Source organism: Ambystoma mexicanum, chromosome 2q, assembly GCF_040938575.1.
Source record: "Ambystoma mexicanum isolate Mex_15411 chromosome 2q, UKY_AmexF1_1, whole genome shotgun sequence".
NCBI lineage: Eukaryota > Metazoa > Chordata > Amphibia > Caudata > Ambystomatidae > Ambystoma > Ambystoma mexicanum.
This window is the reverse complement of record NC_090924.1, coordinates 1,042,869,800-1,042,890,539: the sequence shown is the minus strand read 5'-3', so window position 1 is coordinate 1,042,890,539 and position 20,740 is coordinate 1,042,869,800. Positions and strand designations below refer to the sequence as shown.

Below are 20,740 nucleotides of genomic sequence, written 5' to 3'. Positions count from 1 at the left end.
CTCCTTGGTGCAGCAGATGACCTTGCTGCCCCAGATCCACGTGGCATGATGGCATCAACGTGCACCAGCGCACGTGTCGTAGCCCTGCTGACCTGGAAGTCAGCCATGGAGTCAGCCAGGTCTGGTGCCACAATGGGCTGGTCCAACAAGGGCTGAGCATGGATGGTGTCAGCCACTTCAGCCTCAACGGGAGGGGGGGAGGGGGGGGAGGGGGGGGGGATGATGGGTGCCCTTGACTGGTCCTCCACACATGGGGGGACAGGCTCACCCTGCAAGTTACGACCACGTCCCCTACCGGATCCACCACGGCCACCACTTGTGGCTCTTCCACCTTTGCCACCCTTACGGAATCCTCGCCTCCCAGCCATGGCACTGATATTAATGTGCGTATGGGAGTGGCTGTAGACAATTGTCCTGGGCAATTGGGGGTCAAAGGGGTTGGGTACCAGATGGTAATTGTACCCTAGTGCTCTAGCACGGCTGATTGTAACCCCTGGGGAAAGATGACGGGTCACGCAACGCACAGGAGGCCCAAAAAAGGGAGATGACGTGCACGCAACCCCTCCTAGACCACGTGTGCAGAAAGAAAAACCTGCACTACGCTGTGGCACCCAGTAACACAAGAATGAACGTATGCGTGTCACACGCAGCCTAGAATGACCTCTGAAGGGGTAGGCTACACACGGGGCAAGCACAGAAGTTGGATACGTGCGTGACTCACCGTCTGCCAGGTAAAAGAGCGTGAAGAATGAGCGCGTTTGGCTGGCTAAACCCCCGCCAAAAGAAGATGTGTACGCTGTCTGAGAAGACAGGACAACAGTAGAAGGGGACACTGTTTGAGGGAACAGGCCCAGGTAAACCAGTAAAAGAGAAAAAAGAGAAAAAGCTGTCAGAGGTAACAGGGAATACGAACTGGAAACGCCGTGAAGTAAATCGCGTGTGAAACGACAAGAAGTACAGATTTCACCCACTCGCTCTCCACGAAAAGCACGTACAAGGAAATGGTGTTCTACATGTACCTTATATACAGGCCCACACGTACAGCGTCACTTACGCGGCGTGTACGTTCACCAATCACACGCTTTGTCACTCCTGCGTGTAGATCCATTTTCACCAATCACACGCTTTGTCACTTCTGCGTGTAGATCCATTTTCACCATTCACACGCTTTGTCACTTCTGCGTGTAGATCCATTTTCACCAATCACACGCTTTGTCACTTCTACGTGTACATCCATTTTCACCAATCACACGCTTTGACACTGGGACGTGTCACGCAACAATTTCCTGCACGTGCAGGTGACTATAGGCGCGCATATGCTGTTGACGGGTTTACGCGCTAAGGGCCTTTGCTGACGTGTGGGATTTCACTACCTATCAGGCTGTCCACGCGTTCACACACGAGAGACCACGCTCCTGGCCAGGAGGCGAAATTACTGCCCCCCAGAGCCCTGAGCACGCTCCCACCTGCCATCTGCTGCTGCCTGACTGCCTGCTGGCCACGTGCCCCACAGTGCTGGTGGGTGGGGGTGTTGGGAGACATGGGTGGGGGCCTGGTGGAGGGTGCCCCTGCACTGGTGGGGGTGGTGGGAGACATGGGTGGGGGCTTGGTGGAGAGTGCCCCTGGTGGCGGGGGGGGTGGGGGTGGTGGGAGACATGGGTGGGGGCCTGGTGGAGGCTGCCCCTGGTGGCGGGAGGGTGGGGGTGGTGGGAGACATGAGTGGGGGCCTGGTGGAGGCTGCCCCTGCACTGCTGCGGGGTGGGGGTGCAGGGGGACATGAGCAGGTGTGCAGGGTAGTCCCCTGTTTTGTAGGCTGCCTGCAGGGGCCGTGGAGGGTGTACAGGGAACACCTGTGAGGACCCACCCAGCCTAATCGCGTGTGATGATTCCCACGCACCCCTGTAATACACGTACCCTGGCCAATCGCGTGTTAAACTTCCCGCGTACCCCTGTAATACACGTACCCTGGCTAATCGCGTGTTAAACTTCCCGCGTACCCCTGTAATACACTTACCCTGGCTAATCGCGTGTTGAACTTCCCGCGTACCCCTGTAATACACGTACCCTGGCCAATCGCGTGTTGAACTTCCCGCGTACCCCTGTAATACACGTACCCTGGCCAATCGCGTGTTAAACTTCCCGCGTACCCCTGTAATACACGTACCCTGGCCAATCGCGTGTTGAACTTCCCGCGTACCCCTGTAATACACGTACCCTGGCCAATCGCGTGTTAAACTTCCCGCGTACCCCTGTAATACACGTACCCTGGCTAATCGCGTGTATAACTTCACGCGTAACCCTGTAATACACGTACCCTGGCCAATCGCGTGTATAACTTCCCGCGTACCCCTGTAATACACGTACCCTGGCTAATCGCGTGTTAAACTTCCCGCGTACCCCTGTAATACACGTACCCTGGCCAATCGCGTGTTAAACTTCCCGCGTACCCCTGTAATACACGTACCCTGGCTAATCGCGTGTTAAACTTCCCACGTACCCCTGTAATACACTTACCCTGGCTAATCGCGTGTTAAACTTCCCGCGTACCCCTGTAATACACGTACCCTGGCTAATCGCGTGTTGAACTTCCCGCGTACCCCTGTAATACACGTACCCTGGCCAATCGCGTGTTGAACTTCCCGCGTACCCCTGTAATACACGTACCCTGGCCAATCGCGTGTTAAACTTCCCGCGTACCCCTGTAATACACGTACCCTGGCTAATCGCGTGTATAACTTCACGCGTACCCCTGTAATACACGTACCCTGGCCAATCGCGTGTTAAACTTCCCGCGTACCCCTGTAATACACGTACCCTGGCCAATCGCGTGTTGAACTTCCCGCGTACCCCTGTAATACAGGTACCCTGGCTAATCGCGTGTTAAACTTCCCGCGTACCCCTGTAATACACTTACCCTGGCTAATCGCGTGGTGAACTTCCCGCGTACCCCTGTAATACACGTACCCTGGCCAATCGCGTGTTAAACTTCCCACGTACCCCTGTAATACACGTACCCTGGCTAATCGCGTGTATAACTTCACGCGTACCCCTGTAATACACTTACCCTGGCTAATCGCGTGTTAAACTTCCCGCGTACCCCTGTGATACACGTACCCTGGCCAATCGCGTGTTAAACTTCCCGCGTACCCCTGTAATACACGTACCCTGGCTAATCGCGTGTATGACTTCACGTGTACCCCTGATATGCACGTTACCCGCTTTGCGTTCCTTGTTTGGCTGCCCTGTAAACTGGTCCAGGGTTAGCGCAGCCCTTTGCGATGATTTAGCGATTTTGATGGCTTTTCCTTGCGCGAGGGCGTTCTTGGGGGCGTTACTGGCGCTGCTGCAGGGTCGCTGCGATACTCTGCGCCACGGCTGGTTTGGGAGCATGAAATCCATGAATACGCTGTGCGCGGAAATCGGTTTTAGCGCACGTGCCTGGCGCAGTCAATCGCACGCGGACACTCTGCGCCAGCCGCTTGCGACACTTTTCAGCGAAATTCTATGAATTACCCTGATAGTGTTCTTTAGAACACTTTAATTTTTGTTTCTTTACGAACATTTCAGGACACCACGTGTGTTCTTAGAACAGTTTCAACTTGCTAGCGAACAGTACGAACAGGTGTGGTGTTCTTCAGGACACCTCCATTTTCGTTTATGTACGAACATTTCAGAACACTCGCACTGTCCGCGGACACTTTTATTGTTTTTTTTAAAAAAAACGGAAACTATTCACAATACAATATAAAAATTAAACTTTATTTAACCTATATTAATATTTTATGACAGAGAAGGTAAGGCAGAAACAGAAACAAAAACAGGAGAATTTGGGGTTTCAACATGATTGGTATTAGGTGAAGAAGGGATGGAAGTCTCATCAAAATGTTTTGGATTATGGAGAGGGTTTGGGGATAATTGACTGGGATATGGTGAAGAGGGACAAGTACATGTGGGGCAATGGTACAAGGTTGTTGGTTTGAAATGATTTTCTACAAAAGTTTTTAAATTATTAAAATTAGCCAACAATACATCAATTTTTTCTTCTATATTGTGAAGACTGTTATCCATAACAGGGTTTTCTGAAGTTTTTTCTATTTTGGTATGCTCTGTACAAAAAAATAATATATATGTTAAATGTATATAAAAAATAAATGGATTATATTATAAAGTGTTTACCATTAGTTTCACTATCTTGTGACATTTCTTCATGTGGGAAATTGTCCTCTAGCTATTCCAGAGTACTAGACATTTCTGTGAGAAAAAAAAAAAAGGTAATATATTTTTTAATCTAATACAGAAAGTTTATAAATATATGAGTAAAATGAAGTACACTTACTATTTCTGGTAAGAAAAGTCCTATGTATTCAGTGGGTCTGGTCTTGTTCTCAGTTCTGTTGTGTCTGTGATGTAATTATGTTGGAAGCCAATTTATCTTTTTGTGGTATATTCCATTTCAGAACATATTGTATTTAAATGAATGGTTAGTGTGTTACATATATGGGTTACATTTCTTATGTATTACTATATATAATGTGTTTGTGTGCTGCTTTTAGAATTTGTTAAATGTTCCTATATTATGATATAACAATCAAACATACCCCACCACCCCCCCCCACAGTTTTTAGGTAGTGGTACTGTTCTCTGAACATGTCCGCGAACATTAAATAAGTTTGCGGACATCAAGTTCATAAGAAGAGATCTAGTCAGTTCCATATGACATGTATATAAAGTCAAAGTCATTATTGTTAAATTGTGCTACTAAAAAACTATGAAATTCAGTGAAAAAACTTTGTTAAAGGGACGTTATGGTTAAGTTGCGCTACTAAAAACCTATGAAATTCAGTGAAAAAAACTTTGTTAAAGGGACGTTATGGTTAAGTTGCGCTACTAAAAACCTATGAAATTCAGTGAAAAAACTTTGTTAAAGGGACGTTATGGTTCCAAGTAAAACCGAAAAACCCTTGAAATTCGCCAGTTATGGTAAGCTAAGCAACCATAGCTCGCACCACCACCGTGCACTGCTAAGACTAACACCCAGGACATCAAAGATGACATCACAAATGTCATTGATGACATCACTGATGACATCACATGTCTATGTACTTCTCATGAAATATGTGTAGAAGGGATTCTTATTATGTTGCGAAAAAAGTGTCAAGAATCATTGCAAGAAATATACCCTAATAAGTGCATTGAACGATGCATTGATATAAATAGCATCCTATTATGGGGTTCTATCTAGTATACTAAGCGACTCATACAGAAACATAACATTGTGTGCAGCATACAAGATGAAGGTATGATATTCGTAAATGTTAATATGTTGAATAATGAAATGATTATTGTTTTCTTAATAGATTTTTGTGTACTGTGAAATATGTAATAAGTAGCTAATAAAACCCATGTATTACATAATTGCATTACTATAGACAAAACACAAAGACACAAGAACACATACCAATATGGGTATATACAGGGAAAGTGAAGTTAGCAAAAAAGCACAAGTAGGAGCAGAAACAATTCATAACTTAACTGATTAGTTTCATGCAAATAAATGATTGCGCTGTTTCAAAGCTGCTATTTACCCTATGTATATGTATCACTTGATGTGATTGGACCCTAAGGAAAGTAGTGTGAGTACAATGTATACAAATATGACCATATACAGGGAAAGTACAGCCATAAAAAAAAAACAACAGAACTATCAGAAAGTGCTCATAAGTCTAGTGATTATCTTTATGCACAAAAAGGATTTCTGTCTTTCAAGCTTGTGTTTTCCCGTATGTATATGTTTCATATGATGTGACTGTACTCTAAGGGAATTACTGTAAGAACCTACTAGAAGGATACGTCGACAAATAAAATACAATTCTTAGTTTCTGACTGTTACTGAAGAAAACCATGTGGCCTAGATATGTCAGCAAAAGAAAAAATAGTGAGCCAGACATGTGATGTCATCAGTGATGTCATCAATGACATTTGTGATGTCATCTTTGATGTCCTGGGTGTTAGTCTTAGCAGTGCACGGTGGTGGCGTGAGTTATGGTTGCTTAGCTTACCATAACTGGCGAATTTCAAGGGTTTTTCGGTTTTACTTGGAACCATAACGTCCCTTTAACAAAGTTTTTTCACTGAATTTCATAGGTTTTTATTAGCGCAACTTAACCATAACGTCCCTTTAACAAAGTTTTTTTCACTGAATATATATATATATATATATGTATATATATATATATATATATGGTATTTATATAAATATATATATATATATATATACATATATATATTTATATATATATATATATATGTTTATAATTATTTTCAATGTATATGTACCTTAAATGTTCACTTATGCTTCTTTGTTATTGTTTTCAGATCAAAACCTCAGTCATATGGGCCACTCCTAACATTTCCTTTGCTATCCCTCTATGGGTTATTATTCTGGCCATACTCCTTGGACTGCTGGTTCTGGCCATTTTGATTTTAGCAATGTGGAAGGTAAGTCTATTTTCTTTTTTCTATTTTGATTGCAATCTTTACAAAACGTAATTATTACAAAATGGGGGACCAGAAAATTAACTGAAAATGTAAGGGGTTTTGAGCTAAATATACGCTTTTGGACTTTTTCACTTTTGGACAAAAGTCTAGCTATTGACAGTAGATTTTTTATTATTTTTAATTTCTGTTATTATTTTTTTATTTTGTTATAGCCAAAAAAGGAAACTTTTACTTTTTACACACAATACATAACACAACATACAAAATAAACACATACCTATGAAAATAACTAACAAAATTAATAAAAATACATCATAACCATATATCAATTAAAATGACCACTCTTCCTAAAGAGAAAAAGTACTGAACAGACCTATCATTGTTATCATTATGAGGCTGCTGTCAAAGAAAGGCCTGTTGTTTTGAAAACCTTGTTTTAAACATGTGTTCTGATTATAAATGTGCCTTACACTTGGCTAAGATTCCTGGAAGCTGCATCTGTATTGCCGCATGTTTATGTTCAAGCACACAATTCACAGAGCAAGCACTGTCCAAAGTATTTCTGTCATCCCTTTCCCTGAATTGTCTTGATGAAGTAATGTGAACTGTAACCATATCTTGAATAGCTAATGCTGCTCTTGCTGTGAATAAAGAATTTAATTTGGCATAACACCATCCCCTCTATTTGCTAAAAAAATAACAACTCGTATGTGTACACAAACGTATAGGCTATTTAAAAAATGTTTAATATGTCATCTGTGATTGATATGTTTTTAAACCAACCACTGAGTTGTCCTGGTTTTCTAAGTTCATGAGGTTATCAAGTCACCATCGTGAGACGATTTTAAGCCTTTGAGGCAATTTAGATTTCTAAAATATATCTTGGCCTTACCAATCCAGAACCTCTGTTCTGCCACGCCCTAGTGCACAGTCCACTCATAACGTCATGGGACAAAAAACAGACTCTCTTTGGGATTACCATTCGATATTTATTGGAACAGTGAGTAACCACTCCCTAACTTTGTGCTGGTCACCGACAATGTTATACAATTGAAAGAGCGCTTGATTTACAAGATATAGTCATATACCTCATATATTCGACCTACAACACAAGATCTTCACAAAAATATGCGTTAGGACTTCAGAAGGATTACGGAACAACCTTATCAGTGCATGCTACAACCAAAGAAGGATGACGCAAGAATGGTTAAAAACTCTTTTGGACACAAAGGGACTGTATACACATTATATATGGAAACAACTCCAAGCTTCCACAAAAAGACTCCAAGGATCTCTTCTAAAGAATAAGAAAAAGAAGCTTGAAGAACTAAGACAGAGAGTGAGAAATACTGAGGCAACACACAACATTAGAGCAGAGAAAAGAGACACTATCCATATACGGGACTGCGCTGTCAACTTCTCAAATTATATCCCAACAAAGGCAGAAAAATCATTACTTTCAAGGTGGCTAACAATCTGCCCTACTAAACCTATCGACAAAATAGAACTGCACAGTCTTCTCAAAGCCTTCTTCAGTCACCTCAAACTGTAGTAATTTTTTCATGACAAACAGGATGACAGCCACGCCAGCAATGGAGTGGTGAGAAACTGCGGCACAAACAGAGAAAGGTAACAGTGCTCAACTGGACCCCTGAGCTGGATACAACTCAAACCTGGACCAATAGATTGAATTTTTCAGACACAAGCAACATCTGCCATACTGGACAATCACATCAAACAGCCTTATAATTAGACACCCACAGAAAGGGAGGCTATCCAATCCATGAACATCAATCAAAGTATTACAATCAAAGTTGCAGACAAAGGAGGAGCTGTTGTCATAATGAACACCAGTGACTATGTGCAGGAAGCACACAGACAACTTTCTGACACAAGATATTATGCAAATCTGCAGGAAGATACATGCAAATGATATAAAAGAGAACTCAACAAGATTCCAAAGCCACTCCCAAATTACATCAAGGAACACGTTCAGGGCCTGGTACCAGACAACCCAGTATCCGGTACATTTTATATGCCCCCCTATATATATACACAAATAAACCCACCATAGACATTCAATCATCTCGGGATCAGGTATGTTAACTGAGAACATTTCTGGCTGGGTTGAGAACATCTTGAATCCAATTGTAAGAGAGACCGCCAGATATATCTAGGACACCACTGGCATACTAAACAAACAGAATGCTATTAGCCACCGGCCCAAGGGAGACATTACTTGCAATCATGGATGTGGGGTTACTCTACACCAACATTCCCTACATCGATGGCACAGAGGCATGCAAGAATGCTCTAGGAAATAACAACCCACTTGCATACCGTATAGCCAAATGCATAGAATTAATCTTAACCCACAACTATTTCACATAGGGTAACAATATTTATCTCCAAATGATGAGATGGCCATGGGCATTCAGATGGTGCTGCAGTATGTCAATGTATTCATGACACAACTACAAAATGTCCCTGCCACCTGTGACTGAAGACCACAAAGGTATCAGTAATACATTGATGATATCCTCCTTTTTTGGGCCGCTGGCGAACAAGACCTTGTAAGCTTCCACAGACGAGTGAATGAATTCCCTGTAACTATCAACCTCAAACTCTCCTGAAAAAATACAGTTCTTTGACACCACTAATAAAAGATGGCTGGCTATAAAACACAGTATATCACAAACCAACAGACTGATTCAGCTATTTGAAGAGTGACAGCTTCCATTCAATGCACACAAAGCATGCCACAATATTCAGCCAGGCATTAAGGTACAACCAAATATGCTCTTACACAAGAGACTGGGTTAAAAACATACAAGCTCTGAGATCTGACTGCAGAACCACGGCTACAACTACAGGATTGTTGACAGACAGATCCACCAGGCAACCAGGAACCCCCGCAACAACCTCCTGAAATACAGAGCAGAAGAGGCTCAAAGTCGGGTTCCGCTGGCTGTCACATACAATCCAGAGTTGGAAACACCCCACAAGATTGCTCAAGAATTGCAAACCATCCTGGAAAAAGATTAAAGACTGTGTGAGGTGAAGCAAGTTACATCCACATTGCACACAAAATGGAACAAATCCATGCAATGACAAAAATGCTTGACCTGTTCACATATCTACAGTTCAGATACACTGGGCAGGATTATAAAATCACAGGAGGTTTCACATGTGCGTCCAACAATGTGTATCTGATTATGAGTATGAAATGTCCCTTGGGGGGCTACTATGTTGGGGAAACTGGCCAGCAACTTCATAAGCCTATAAATCTACACAGACAAAACCTAAAGTGATGAAGGGCACACCCATCAGTCTGCACTTTTTGGAACCAAATCACACCATGTATGACTTTAAATCATTGCAGTATTGAAAGTTAACTTAAGGGCAGAAAACACACAAATAAATATATGAATACAAATGCATGTAGACTTTCAATACACTTGAAAATGGTTAAAATATAAATTGTGGCTTCATGAGTCACTATCCCAAATAACACATTCCCATTCTTTGCACCCATAGAAAACCAGAGTTCAAAACCGGTAGACCTGTTTTTTCCTATAACATTGTCTATGGCTCTTTACTGACACTTGACTGACGTATCCCAACCGCATCTGCTTCTCTGATGCAATGTTATGTTGGTGGACTCATTACTGCCCAAACCCTACCAGTTCTTTTAAAGCCCACCCCCATGGGCTTCCCAGAGGCTGGTTAGTGCTGCTGTTCCATACCAAACAGTCTTCCCCCTCCCCCATCCAGATGTAGGGAAGCAGACTCTCAACACGGCAGTATCCTTTTTACACATGTCTTTACAAGCCAAAGGGCCAAAGGATGACTTATGGTCCCCCTCCTTATTGGCCTTCTGGGATGACAATACTGAAAATGTAACCAACAGCCTGAATCATTTTCTAAATACAAGCATCTAAGTGACTGGCTGCATATCCTGTCCCAAGCTTCAATGTAGGTGGGCGTGATGGACACAGGCTTAGGAGAGATGAACACGAAAAAATGACTATGTCCAAAACATAACAGCTTTCAGTAGATTTGCACATGCTATGATTAACACTTCCCCATTCCTTCTTGCCTCTTTTACAGCAGCCCAGCACTGTTTTTTTTTTCTCTTGCCAGCATGTATGTCATTTACAGTGCCCCACTTAAATCTTTGTGACTGGCATGCATGGGTGGTGAGGACTTCTGAAGTGTAAGTCTCCTTGTGAAGGAAACCAATCAGAAGCAGACACAAACAGATAAGAAATTTGAGATGTGAATCCATGGGCTGACCTGCTATTCCAAAAGCCTATGGCGTCCCGGTGTAGGAAGGAAAATCCTTTTCCAACATGGCCACCATAGAAAGAGAAGGCGAGGGTTCCATACAGGGCCCTCTTCACTTTCCATGGCAGCCTGCAGAAGGCAAAAAGAGAACCCTATGACCATATTACCACAAACACATTTTTCTTCCCTTTCAGATCTACTCTAATTTCGAATAACCTCACCACAAAGCCAGTCCCAAGTGAACATGGCCACTTTAATCCTATGTTTTGTCCCTTGTGGTCATGGCCAGTAGCCAGATTGTCCCAATCATGACCTTATTTCATGAACCGGACAATCTGGCCACTCCCCATGGCCACAGACTACCCCTCAGTCACTAAAAGTATACTGCTATTTTTTGTAACTACATTATGACACTTGTCAAATAATAAAACATTGGCACATTTGCAAAACCATGCTTGTAGATCCTTGCCAATGCGCCTTACGCAATTTTGCTGGAAATCCACTCACGTTTTATTTTTTCAAAAGCGTTAAATGAATGCACATACAATCATCATATAACCTAGCCCCCACTTCACAAAATCCATTCAGACTTTATGAAAACATTTATTTCTAGATCTATAATCTTGTTGCAAACCTTTGTGTAGATTTGTCAAATGGCCTCATTTATAAGCCTTTACATTATTTTGGCACCCCCCTCTAATTTTGCCCCCTCTGGACAAAATCCCACCAAACTTTGCATAAACATTTATATCTAGATCTATTATCAGTTTGACAAATTAAATGTAGATTCGTCAAATGGCATCTCATTTATAAGCCATTACATTATTTTGGGACCCCCCTCTAATTTTCCCCCCTCATGACAGAATCCCACCAAACTTTGTAAAGTCATTCGAAATCAGGTCAGAAATATCCCATCCCATCCTCATCACCCCTCACCTCCCCAGAGATTATTTGATAAATTTCCCAAGTGCAATGCTCAGAAAATATTATTGCCCTGAGGGTTCGGGCATGTATTTTTATATATACGTTGATCCATTGCACAAACATTTCCAATGCACCTTACCTTAGTTTTCCTCTTTTGTAAACATGTGAAATCTGGCAGCAGGGCGCGGCCATCTTGTGCTAATCTTATCCATTGCTGCATCGGCCCAAGGTAAACTGCCCTGACGTCACTAAATCATATGCCCCGCCCCTGAGCCTCACATCACCAAACCTAGTGATATTCTACACCTTTCTCGGTGATGTTCCTCATCAGCGTAGCCAAACACGCCCATAATCACCTACGTGACATGACGCAGAACCCAAAAATCAAAACAAAAAGTGGTACACAATTCGAGATGGTCATACATGACATTTTAATTAAATATTAGCATTGAACCTGGGGGAACCGAGTGGTGGTCTACATGCACCTCGATGCTGGACTCCCCATGTGCACATTAGGAAGACCACTACACACAAAGGTTGTACTTGCGTTTCATTGCAATATGCCACACAGAACAAATGAATAGAATGTAACCCAGAAATAATGGTCAGATAATAATAAGTTGATGCTTGTTCGGGTATACAATCGTCGAGAATCAAACTTATATTATATTCACCATTTCCATTCTCTTGGCGTAACTCAGACCATAACGCACACTGTGTTTGCACCAACGATTCTTCATAAACTGAATTTACATGTTCCTTAGCCCAGTGTTGGATTGCATAACCTTATCATATCTTCATTATTACAAACCTACTTTTCTTCAATTCCTTTCGGAATTGTCCCTTTCTCTCAAGGTCAAAAAACAATTGAACCTTATACTGTGTGTCTGATGCGTGGGCTTCCTTAGCTCGCAAGCAAAAATTCAAAGCTGGTGACCTTCACTCAGAATGAACATACATTCTTAGTTTGCAATAGCTTGCCTCACCGCATCCATGAGAACTGTTATTCTGATCCACGTGCATCAGGCACTGCAGGTGGCTGCCTGAGATGCCAGGCTCTAGGGGTGCACCAGTCTGACTCCATTATTATTTTAATTACATTTTAACACAGACATCATTAGCCCTTTATTTGCTGCGCTCTGGGTGTAGCACCAGCATATCAATTTATAAACATCAAGCGTTTTAATTAAGAGTGTAAAATAACCTGAAATTGCTTCTATTTAATATTAATAAATATTGGGCAACCAATATAAACAATATAGAGGAAAGGGCATTTGGAATGTAGTATTACTTTGTAATACCGCAAGGTAAGGTTTGGGGTTGCAGACTGCAGAAGCAACAATCTATGTTTACAAGTCCACAATTCCATGATTATACATCTCCATCCCTTGAATGCCAAAATGCAATCTCTTTCGCCTATACTTTAGGCACATATTGTGGAACACCTCCAAATCTACTGTGTGACTTTCGCAACACAAAAACACCTGTTTTTTGCTTCTTGCTGCCATATCCCACACCATCCTCATCACCCCTCACCTCCCCAAAGATTATTTGATAAGTTTAACAAGTGCAATGTTGTGTTTTTTAATTTGTTTTTACTGCAATGTCCGCGGACACCAAACACGGATCCAAGATGACGGGTGCATCAAAACAATCCGACGCACCCGACTCTTCATCTCAGCCAATCAGCGAACACGTCGCTGATTAGCCAATCAGGACACTGTCCGCAGAGCGAACAGGGAAATCTGTCTGCAGAGCGAACATAGATATCACACATTTTTTATGACCTACTTTTTAGTCATTTTAAAAAAAACTACTGGATGTATTTTCACCAAATTTACAAAAGCACACTTTCAGGACCAAGCCACTGCTCCTGTCGCAAATTTGGTGAGAATCCGTCCAGCGGTTTGGGTTGTAGGCATGAGCTAAGTTTCTTCCCCATTCAGTCTATGGGAAAAAAGAAGTTATGGGACCCCCCCTATAACTTTGCCCCCCCGACCAATCCTCACAAACTTTGCCCATAAATTCAGAGTGGGCCAAATACCTTTTTTGCAAAGTTTGGTGTGGATTCGTCCAGGGGGAGCAAAGTTATAAACCATCCAAAAAGTGATCTTCCTATGGGAATAGCAACTTAACCATAACTACACAGCCACTACTGTGGATGTGTAATTGATATACATATATATATATATATATATTACAGGGCCTGCGGCAGCAGCCCTATAGTTATGGTTAAGTTGCTCAACCTATGGGAAGAGCACATTTTGGGCGGCTTATAACTTCGCCCCCCTGGACAAATCCTCACGAAACTTTGCAAAAAAGTATATGAACCCGTCAGATTGATCCTGCAAAGTTTGGTGAGGTTTCATGAAGGGCGGCGGGTGGGGGGCAATAAATGGGTGTGTCCCAAAATGTGTGGCTTTTCCCATAGAGGCAATGAAAAAAAAAATGTGCTCATGCCTACAGCCCAAACCGCTGTATGGATTTTCACAAATTTGGTGCAGGAGTGGGAGATTGGTACCAAAAGCGTGTTTTTATAAATTTGGTATAAATCCGCCCAGCAGTTTTTTAAAAAAATTGGTAAAAAGTAGGTTCAACAAAACTTTTGATATCTGAGTTCGGTCTGCGGACATGGCAGACATTTCACAGATGGCGAAAAGCATGAGGTGCGTCTGATTTTCTGAAACGTCCACCATGTTAGATGCGTACAGCACGCTGGAGAAAAGTCTGGAAAACACATTTTAGGTTAATTGATGGTGAAAAGAGGGGCTGGAAAGTGTCGGAAAGTGGAAAAAAGTTTATGTGGGGCTATTTTTGTAGGTGAAAAAAGGTCAGGCAAGTGTCATAGCTGTCCTCGGACAATACGGTAGTTCTCAGACAGCGCCATGAACGGGTGGCTTGGAAAATACAGGTGGCATTATTTGATGACAGAAAGAGGGTGTAGAAATGGTAGGGAAGTGGAATGAAGGTAATGAGGAGCTGTTTTTATAGGGTAAAAAAAAGATTTGGAAATGCCACCAAGTCCACAGTCAATTTTCATGTCCGTAGTCATTTCAGTTGCTGAGGGGTCAGGGTAAGTTTGATGACTTTATGGTGTATGGTACGTACTTCTTACATAGTTAATTGCATTGTGGTGGTTGAGGCCGATGGCCAGATTCTGGGGGTCACTATGTGTATAGCAATTATAGGTAATGTAGTAGGAGTATGGCCAGATTCACCATAGTAGTAATATGTATATAGTAATTATAGGTAATGTAGTGGTGTAATTGAACTGTATTATGAAGCTGGAATCTTTGGTTTATTTTTTGTGGGAAGAAAAACAATATAATTTGTTAAGAAAGATAGGTTAAAAGCCGTAGTTTTATTCAATTGTACATATACATTTGTTTAGACCCTCATAAACAGTACATTATAAGTACTATGTTTGGTACAACATTAGTGTATGGCACACTGTTGTTGTTTAGGCATTAAATAATCAATGGGTCATTAGGAAAGGAAATCCGTACTAGATAAAAAAGAAATGATTACAGTTACGTGAGTGTAAGGGTGATAGTATGTTTGAAGTATGTTGTGATTAAGTGAATGCTTAAAGTAGTTAGATACCCGTTGGGGTATTCTAACTACATTAGGGGTTAGAAGATGTTTTGTCGTATAAGAATTGAGATGGCCTATTTGAAGTGTTTTTGGAATGAAGGGTAGTTTTCAAGTAGTAAGATACCTTTTGGCATATTCTAACTAGATTGACTTTCAAAAGTACTATTGTAGTATTATGGATACAGTTAGATACATGCTGGCATATTCTAACTGTTGATTGTCCTATAGTTTAGTGTTAAATTTGAGTTTAAGGAGTATTAAGTAGGAATTTGTTAAATTTGCTGGTAACCTATGTTTTGGAGTAACTGAGGTATCCATACATTTAAACGAACCACTTCTTTTTTAACATATGCAGAATTATTTGTGGCATTTCTGTGAAGGACGGGCATTTGCAAACAGAACTGGTCCGAGCAGTTTAAGTAAATGTTGTGAACAATTGGTGGCAATTGAAAGAGAAGATTCATTGTCACATTAGCATACACATTTACTCCAGTTGTGTTGCTGAATTTAAATTGACCAGAGAGTTCTGTTTGTGGATCATTTGATGGGCCTGCAGATCTTTCTGGAGAAGAGACATTTGTGTCTTTCTCTTCTGATGGACGTGCAGCTGACTTTGTACTAGACAGTTTTGTGGTTCTATTGTTTGATGCAGAGAGAGTTGGTCATTGTTTTTTTGGTGGTATTATTGGGCTATCTGACATAGTTTCTGTTTGTATTACTTGTCTTTTTAAAGGTTTCTTTTTTGAGGTACATGGTACATAGCTAGATGGGGGCTGAATAGTGCCCAGAGCCTGTTGTATTCCAGGATGCAAGGAATGTCAGCATTGACTTTGTGTGCATCAAGGTTGACTAGGAATAGAGTGTATGCAGACGTGCTACGTAACTCATATATTCTTTAAAGACTGTGCAGCCAAGGTCAAGCAATGCTTGCTCTAGGGTTACATCTTGTGATTTGTGAATAGTGACAGCATACACAGGAGATAGAGAAAATGGCTCTCTATGCACATAAATGTCTTTGTAAAGAAGGAAATGTGCTATTGTCTGGCCAGTCCTTTTAACTTCTGCAAGTTTGTCAAAGTGGATAGTGACAAACTGAAACTTGTTTTCATCTGGATATGTTTGGAAGCCAAAAACTGTACAAATTGCTCCATTGACTAAACCTTGTTCTACGTCAAGGTTACTTTTTAGAATTACAATGCAGTTTAGACAGAGTCAATATTTTCTCCAATCTAGCTTTCTTTGAGATACATTTTTCTTACCTATTTAGTCATGCTGTTGCTTGTCGACAAATAGAAAGTGTCATGCCATGCACTTCAAGTTTGTCTGTGGAGCTGACATGCAGTATGGGTTGAATTTATTTTTTCAACAGTGTCTCATTTGATTGACTACAGCTTGCAAGGCTTGGCATTAAGGATATACATTTTAGATTTTGTTGAGTTAATTGTTGCATGATATCAGGAGCAGATGTGTTTTCTTCCATATAGCTCATGGATTAGTCTGCTATTTAAGATGGATTTTGCATCCTTAGTAAGCAGAGCAGTTCTAATGCTTTTTAGAATTTTAGCATAGGTGAGGACTGCAGACTTGTGCATGTTTTGAGTTAGTTCTCTATATTGAAAATGTTGCCAGAAATTTACATTTCCAATGCTGTCAAGGGTATTGCAGCTTTGTTTGTGTCCTTATGTTTTGAAGATAGGTTAACCTTTCACTGGTGTTAACTGTAAGAGGTCTCTGAAAACAATAACATGTTTCTATGCAGAGGAGCAGTAGTCGGTCTAAAGTTACACCTTCTGTGTTGTACGTAGCTATACCCGTGGTTGCTGTTACTACAGCCGAAAGGTTGTTGTTTGTTAAGTTTTGTAGAAATGTGCTGATTATTTTAATTAAGAATGTTTTACCAAAACCAGCTTCACCACTTACATGCAATAGCCGAGGTGTATAATGTTTACAGCAATAGGTTTTAGTTTCATGTTTAAACCCATGTTCAATTTCTTGAGTGACTTTGAGATAAATGGTGAGTTGTTAGTTATTTAGCTGTGATTCCAGCACTGACAAGTCTTCCTCATATTGTTTATATTGTTACATTGTATTTTCTACCTCAATCATAGCTATTTCTGTTTCATTTAGAATGAGTGGTTCTCCAAGTGGTTCGTGCTTTTCTCTAATGGAAGGTTGAATGCCGTCAGGAGTATCTTTATCTAGTTGAGCTTCAATTTCTTCTTCTTCTTGGTGTTCATTATCCAACATTTGTTTGTATTGTTTGAAATTGTCATTTGTTATACTGCTTTTATTTGCTTTGAATGCAGCTTCAAATGAGTCATAGTCACCTAATAATTATTTTTCTTTTCTCCATGGTTTCAAAAGTTGGAGTAGGGCCATGTAGTACTGTTCCCTATGTTGTGGAGATTTAAATGATGACTTTATATGATTAACTAAACTGGGTTTGGTGTGTTTCACTAGGCTTCCTTCACAAATTTAGACAGAATATTTGCCAGTTGTGTCATTTGGTTTGACATTGTTTTTGTAGGTGTAGTTTTGGGCAATGTCGTATATGCACATGTTTCCCAAAGCAGTACTTCTGTTTTTGTAGTATGTGTCAATTACATTTATTTTTAAAATGTCCTGGCTTTTGGGATCATTTGTGGCTATGCTTTCTATCTCTTGGTAGGATTTTAGTACTCTTTTTTGGGATGAAGCTGGTCCAAGGTTCAGCCAGACAATGTGTTCAGATTTGCCATTTTAGGCTATACCTGTTAAATGGTCTGCAGATTCGTAGCACCCACATTCTCTACGGGAGACATTGTTTATACTGAAGCTGTACAATTTTTGTGATAGTGTTTTGTCAGGTGATATGCCATCCCAGAGGTTTTTAGCTCTGTTTTCTCAGCTTTGGTGACATGTCTTGCAACTACAGTAGAATTGTCTGCAATGTATTGTATGTCTGTGTTTGCATTCCACAAGAGGGAAATTATTGCATTGTAATCATTGATGTACTTGTATGCTTCGTCCCTTTTAATGTTGTATGTATTATTGGGGATTTGCCTTTTACGCTGTGTCTAACAGAAGACATCAAGCTATTTACTTCTCCTTTTTTGCAAACTGGTCTATGGAAGCCAAATCAACATTTGGTATAGTATTTACCTTTGTTTTTATATCTACGTTGGCAGTATTTGCCACACTTATGTTTTTGGAAGCGTAGGACTTGTGTATGTAGGTCACTATCTATGGTTTCTGAGGGGATGGAACAGGTAATGTATTTTTCAATAAACTGTAAAATAGTAGCGTCACTATCATGACTAAATTTAGGAGCATATTTTATCCACAAAAGCATGTGCATGTATGGTGCTCCTCTGGATTGCTATTCTTTTCTACAAAAGAAGTGTTGCACTTCTCTGAGCGGAGGGGTAGTTTTATTGCAGATAAAATGCAGCATGGCAATGAAGCGATGGGGAAAGTATCTTGATACTTTGACAGGTTCAAGAGAACAGTGTTCTCTTGGTATTTTTATATCTATTCTGTCTTTATTCTGGATTGCAGTGCCTTAGAAGTCGTGCAAGTGATCCCATGCGTACGCTGGACAACTTAAAGTAACAAACCATGTGGGTGGGCCTAGATTCCTTGGCATACAACGTACATCAGGGTGACGTCACAACCAGTATTCTTTTGTACCATGCATGTTTGTCACGTGATGTATGATACTTAACTGCAAAATGTCATCTTTGTCTTTTCTTTTTTGAAGCAGTTGGGTAGTGGATATGTTTAAAATGTTAGAGCCTGTTTTTACTGTGTGTGCAACTCCATGACATAGAGTTACTAGTTCACTTTCGAAGAGGAGGTGGAAAATGTATTCAACATTTTGGGGGTCATTACGACCTGGACGCAAAGGGATACCGGGCACCGGTAATGACATCGGTGCCGGTAATCCCTTTGCACCCTATTCCGAGGTCCCTTTGCGGGTCCCTCTCTTAACGCCTGGTTTTACCAGGCATTATGGATGGGAGCCGCAAATGGATACTGGGGTCAATAACGGTACCGCAATTTGCAGTACCATTATTGACACCTTCCCCCTTCCCATTGAGCCCTATGGGGGCTCAAATGGGAATGGGGAATGGCTTTTCAAATGGGGACTTACCGGTCCCTTAAAGGTTGGAATAGGCCGGTAAGTCCCATACCACCAAGTCGGTGGCGGTACCGGTATTGGTGCTAGTCATGGCGCTAACAGCTTTTGCTAGAGTGGTTAAAAAGAGAATATGATTATGGAGAAGCTTATTTCAGGGTGAGTAGTCTCTCTCTCTCTCTCTCCCTCTCTCTCTATATATATATATATATATATATATATATATATATATATATATATATATATATATATATATATATATATTGTGAAAGAGTTGAAGAAAAAAATATAAGCATACCTGTAATATGTTTTGTTAGATGCAGATCTTGTTGAATCTGGAAATAAAAATCTTGGACAGTTGCACAGTAGTTTTTAATTCAGATGACTTTTATTAGCAGGAGATATGTACTCTGAGTTCAAGTGTACATCTGAAGTGTTGAAGTGAGATGACATGGTTAGGTGTAGAGGTTTTGGATGTGAAGAGTGTATGGATGTGTGACTCTCTGAAAGTAGCCAATGTGGGAGTGTTGAGAACCTCAAAGGACGAAAGGGTATAAGGGCTGCCCCAGTGTTACTGGGTCCGTCGACACTGCGGTAGTCCACAGATGGCATGTGCCATATCCGGGTCTTTTGTGGATGCCTGGCATGGAAAGGGGACTGTGGGGATTAGCCAATCAGGTTTTCTGGGTTTGGTGTACAGGAAGAGAGGGTTGCAGGAGTTTTGTTTGCAGGAGTGCAGCACTAACAATGACTATGGCTAAGTGTCTGAGAAGGCAGACTGTGTGGATTCTGCAAAACTCTTCGATTCAGTCATTGAAGGTGTATGCTTAAAATCATAGCATCCTTAGAAATATTGGATTGAGAGAAGTGGAAGTGTTGTGGAATGCAGTTTGTGGCTTAAACTGGGCAAGCCTGTTTTCATTCTGTGAGAGTATGGCTCACTTTGAATGTCCAAACATTGTGATTGTGCATTGTGGATGGGACATTTTGGGGTTAGTGACTCCAGTGTCTTTGCAGGTTGCCCTGAAGGATTTCATTAGCAGGTGAATCCAACTGTTTCCTGCTTATAAATTTATTTTCTCATAAAGAAATCAGAGGCAAACATAGAGATGTCCAACAACATTTTCAGTCCATCAATTGAAGAATCAAGGCAAATTGTCAATAAAGCTGGATCTGCTTTTTTATATGCTGCAGGAATGTCATCTTTTGAGAATGACAATATAAGTCTGATGTTGTGAATTTATTTATGTCAAGATGGCATTCACTTCACAGATGTTGGAAATGCAATTTATTTTACAATGTTAGGAATACATTGAAAAG

General features: G+C 41.1%; 1 protein-coding gene across 1 annotated transcript in view; it reads left to right on the top strand.

Annotated features, from left to right (window-relative positions):
• ITGA8 (integrin subunit alpha 8) overlaps positions 1-20,740 on the top strand; it is a 791,003-nt gene that overhangs the window by 748,364 nt on the left and 21,899 nt on the right. Inside the window, exon 29 of the mRNA XM_069648404.1 lies at positions 6,376-6,498. Within this exon, the coding sequence (XP_069504505.1) occupies positions 6,376-6,498 (123 nt within the window). The remainder of the gene's footprint in view (positions 1-6,375; positions 6,499-20,740) is intronic.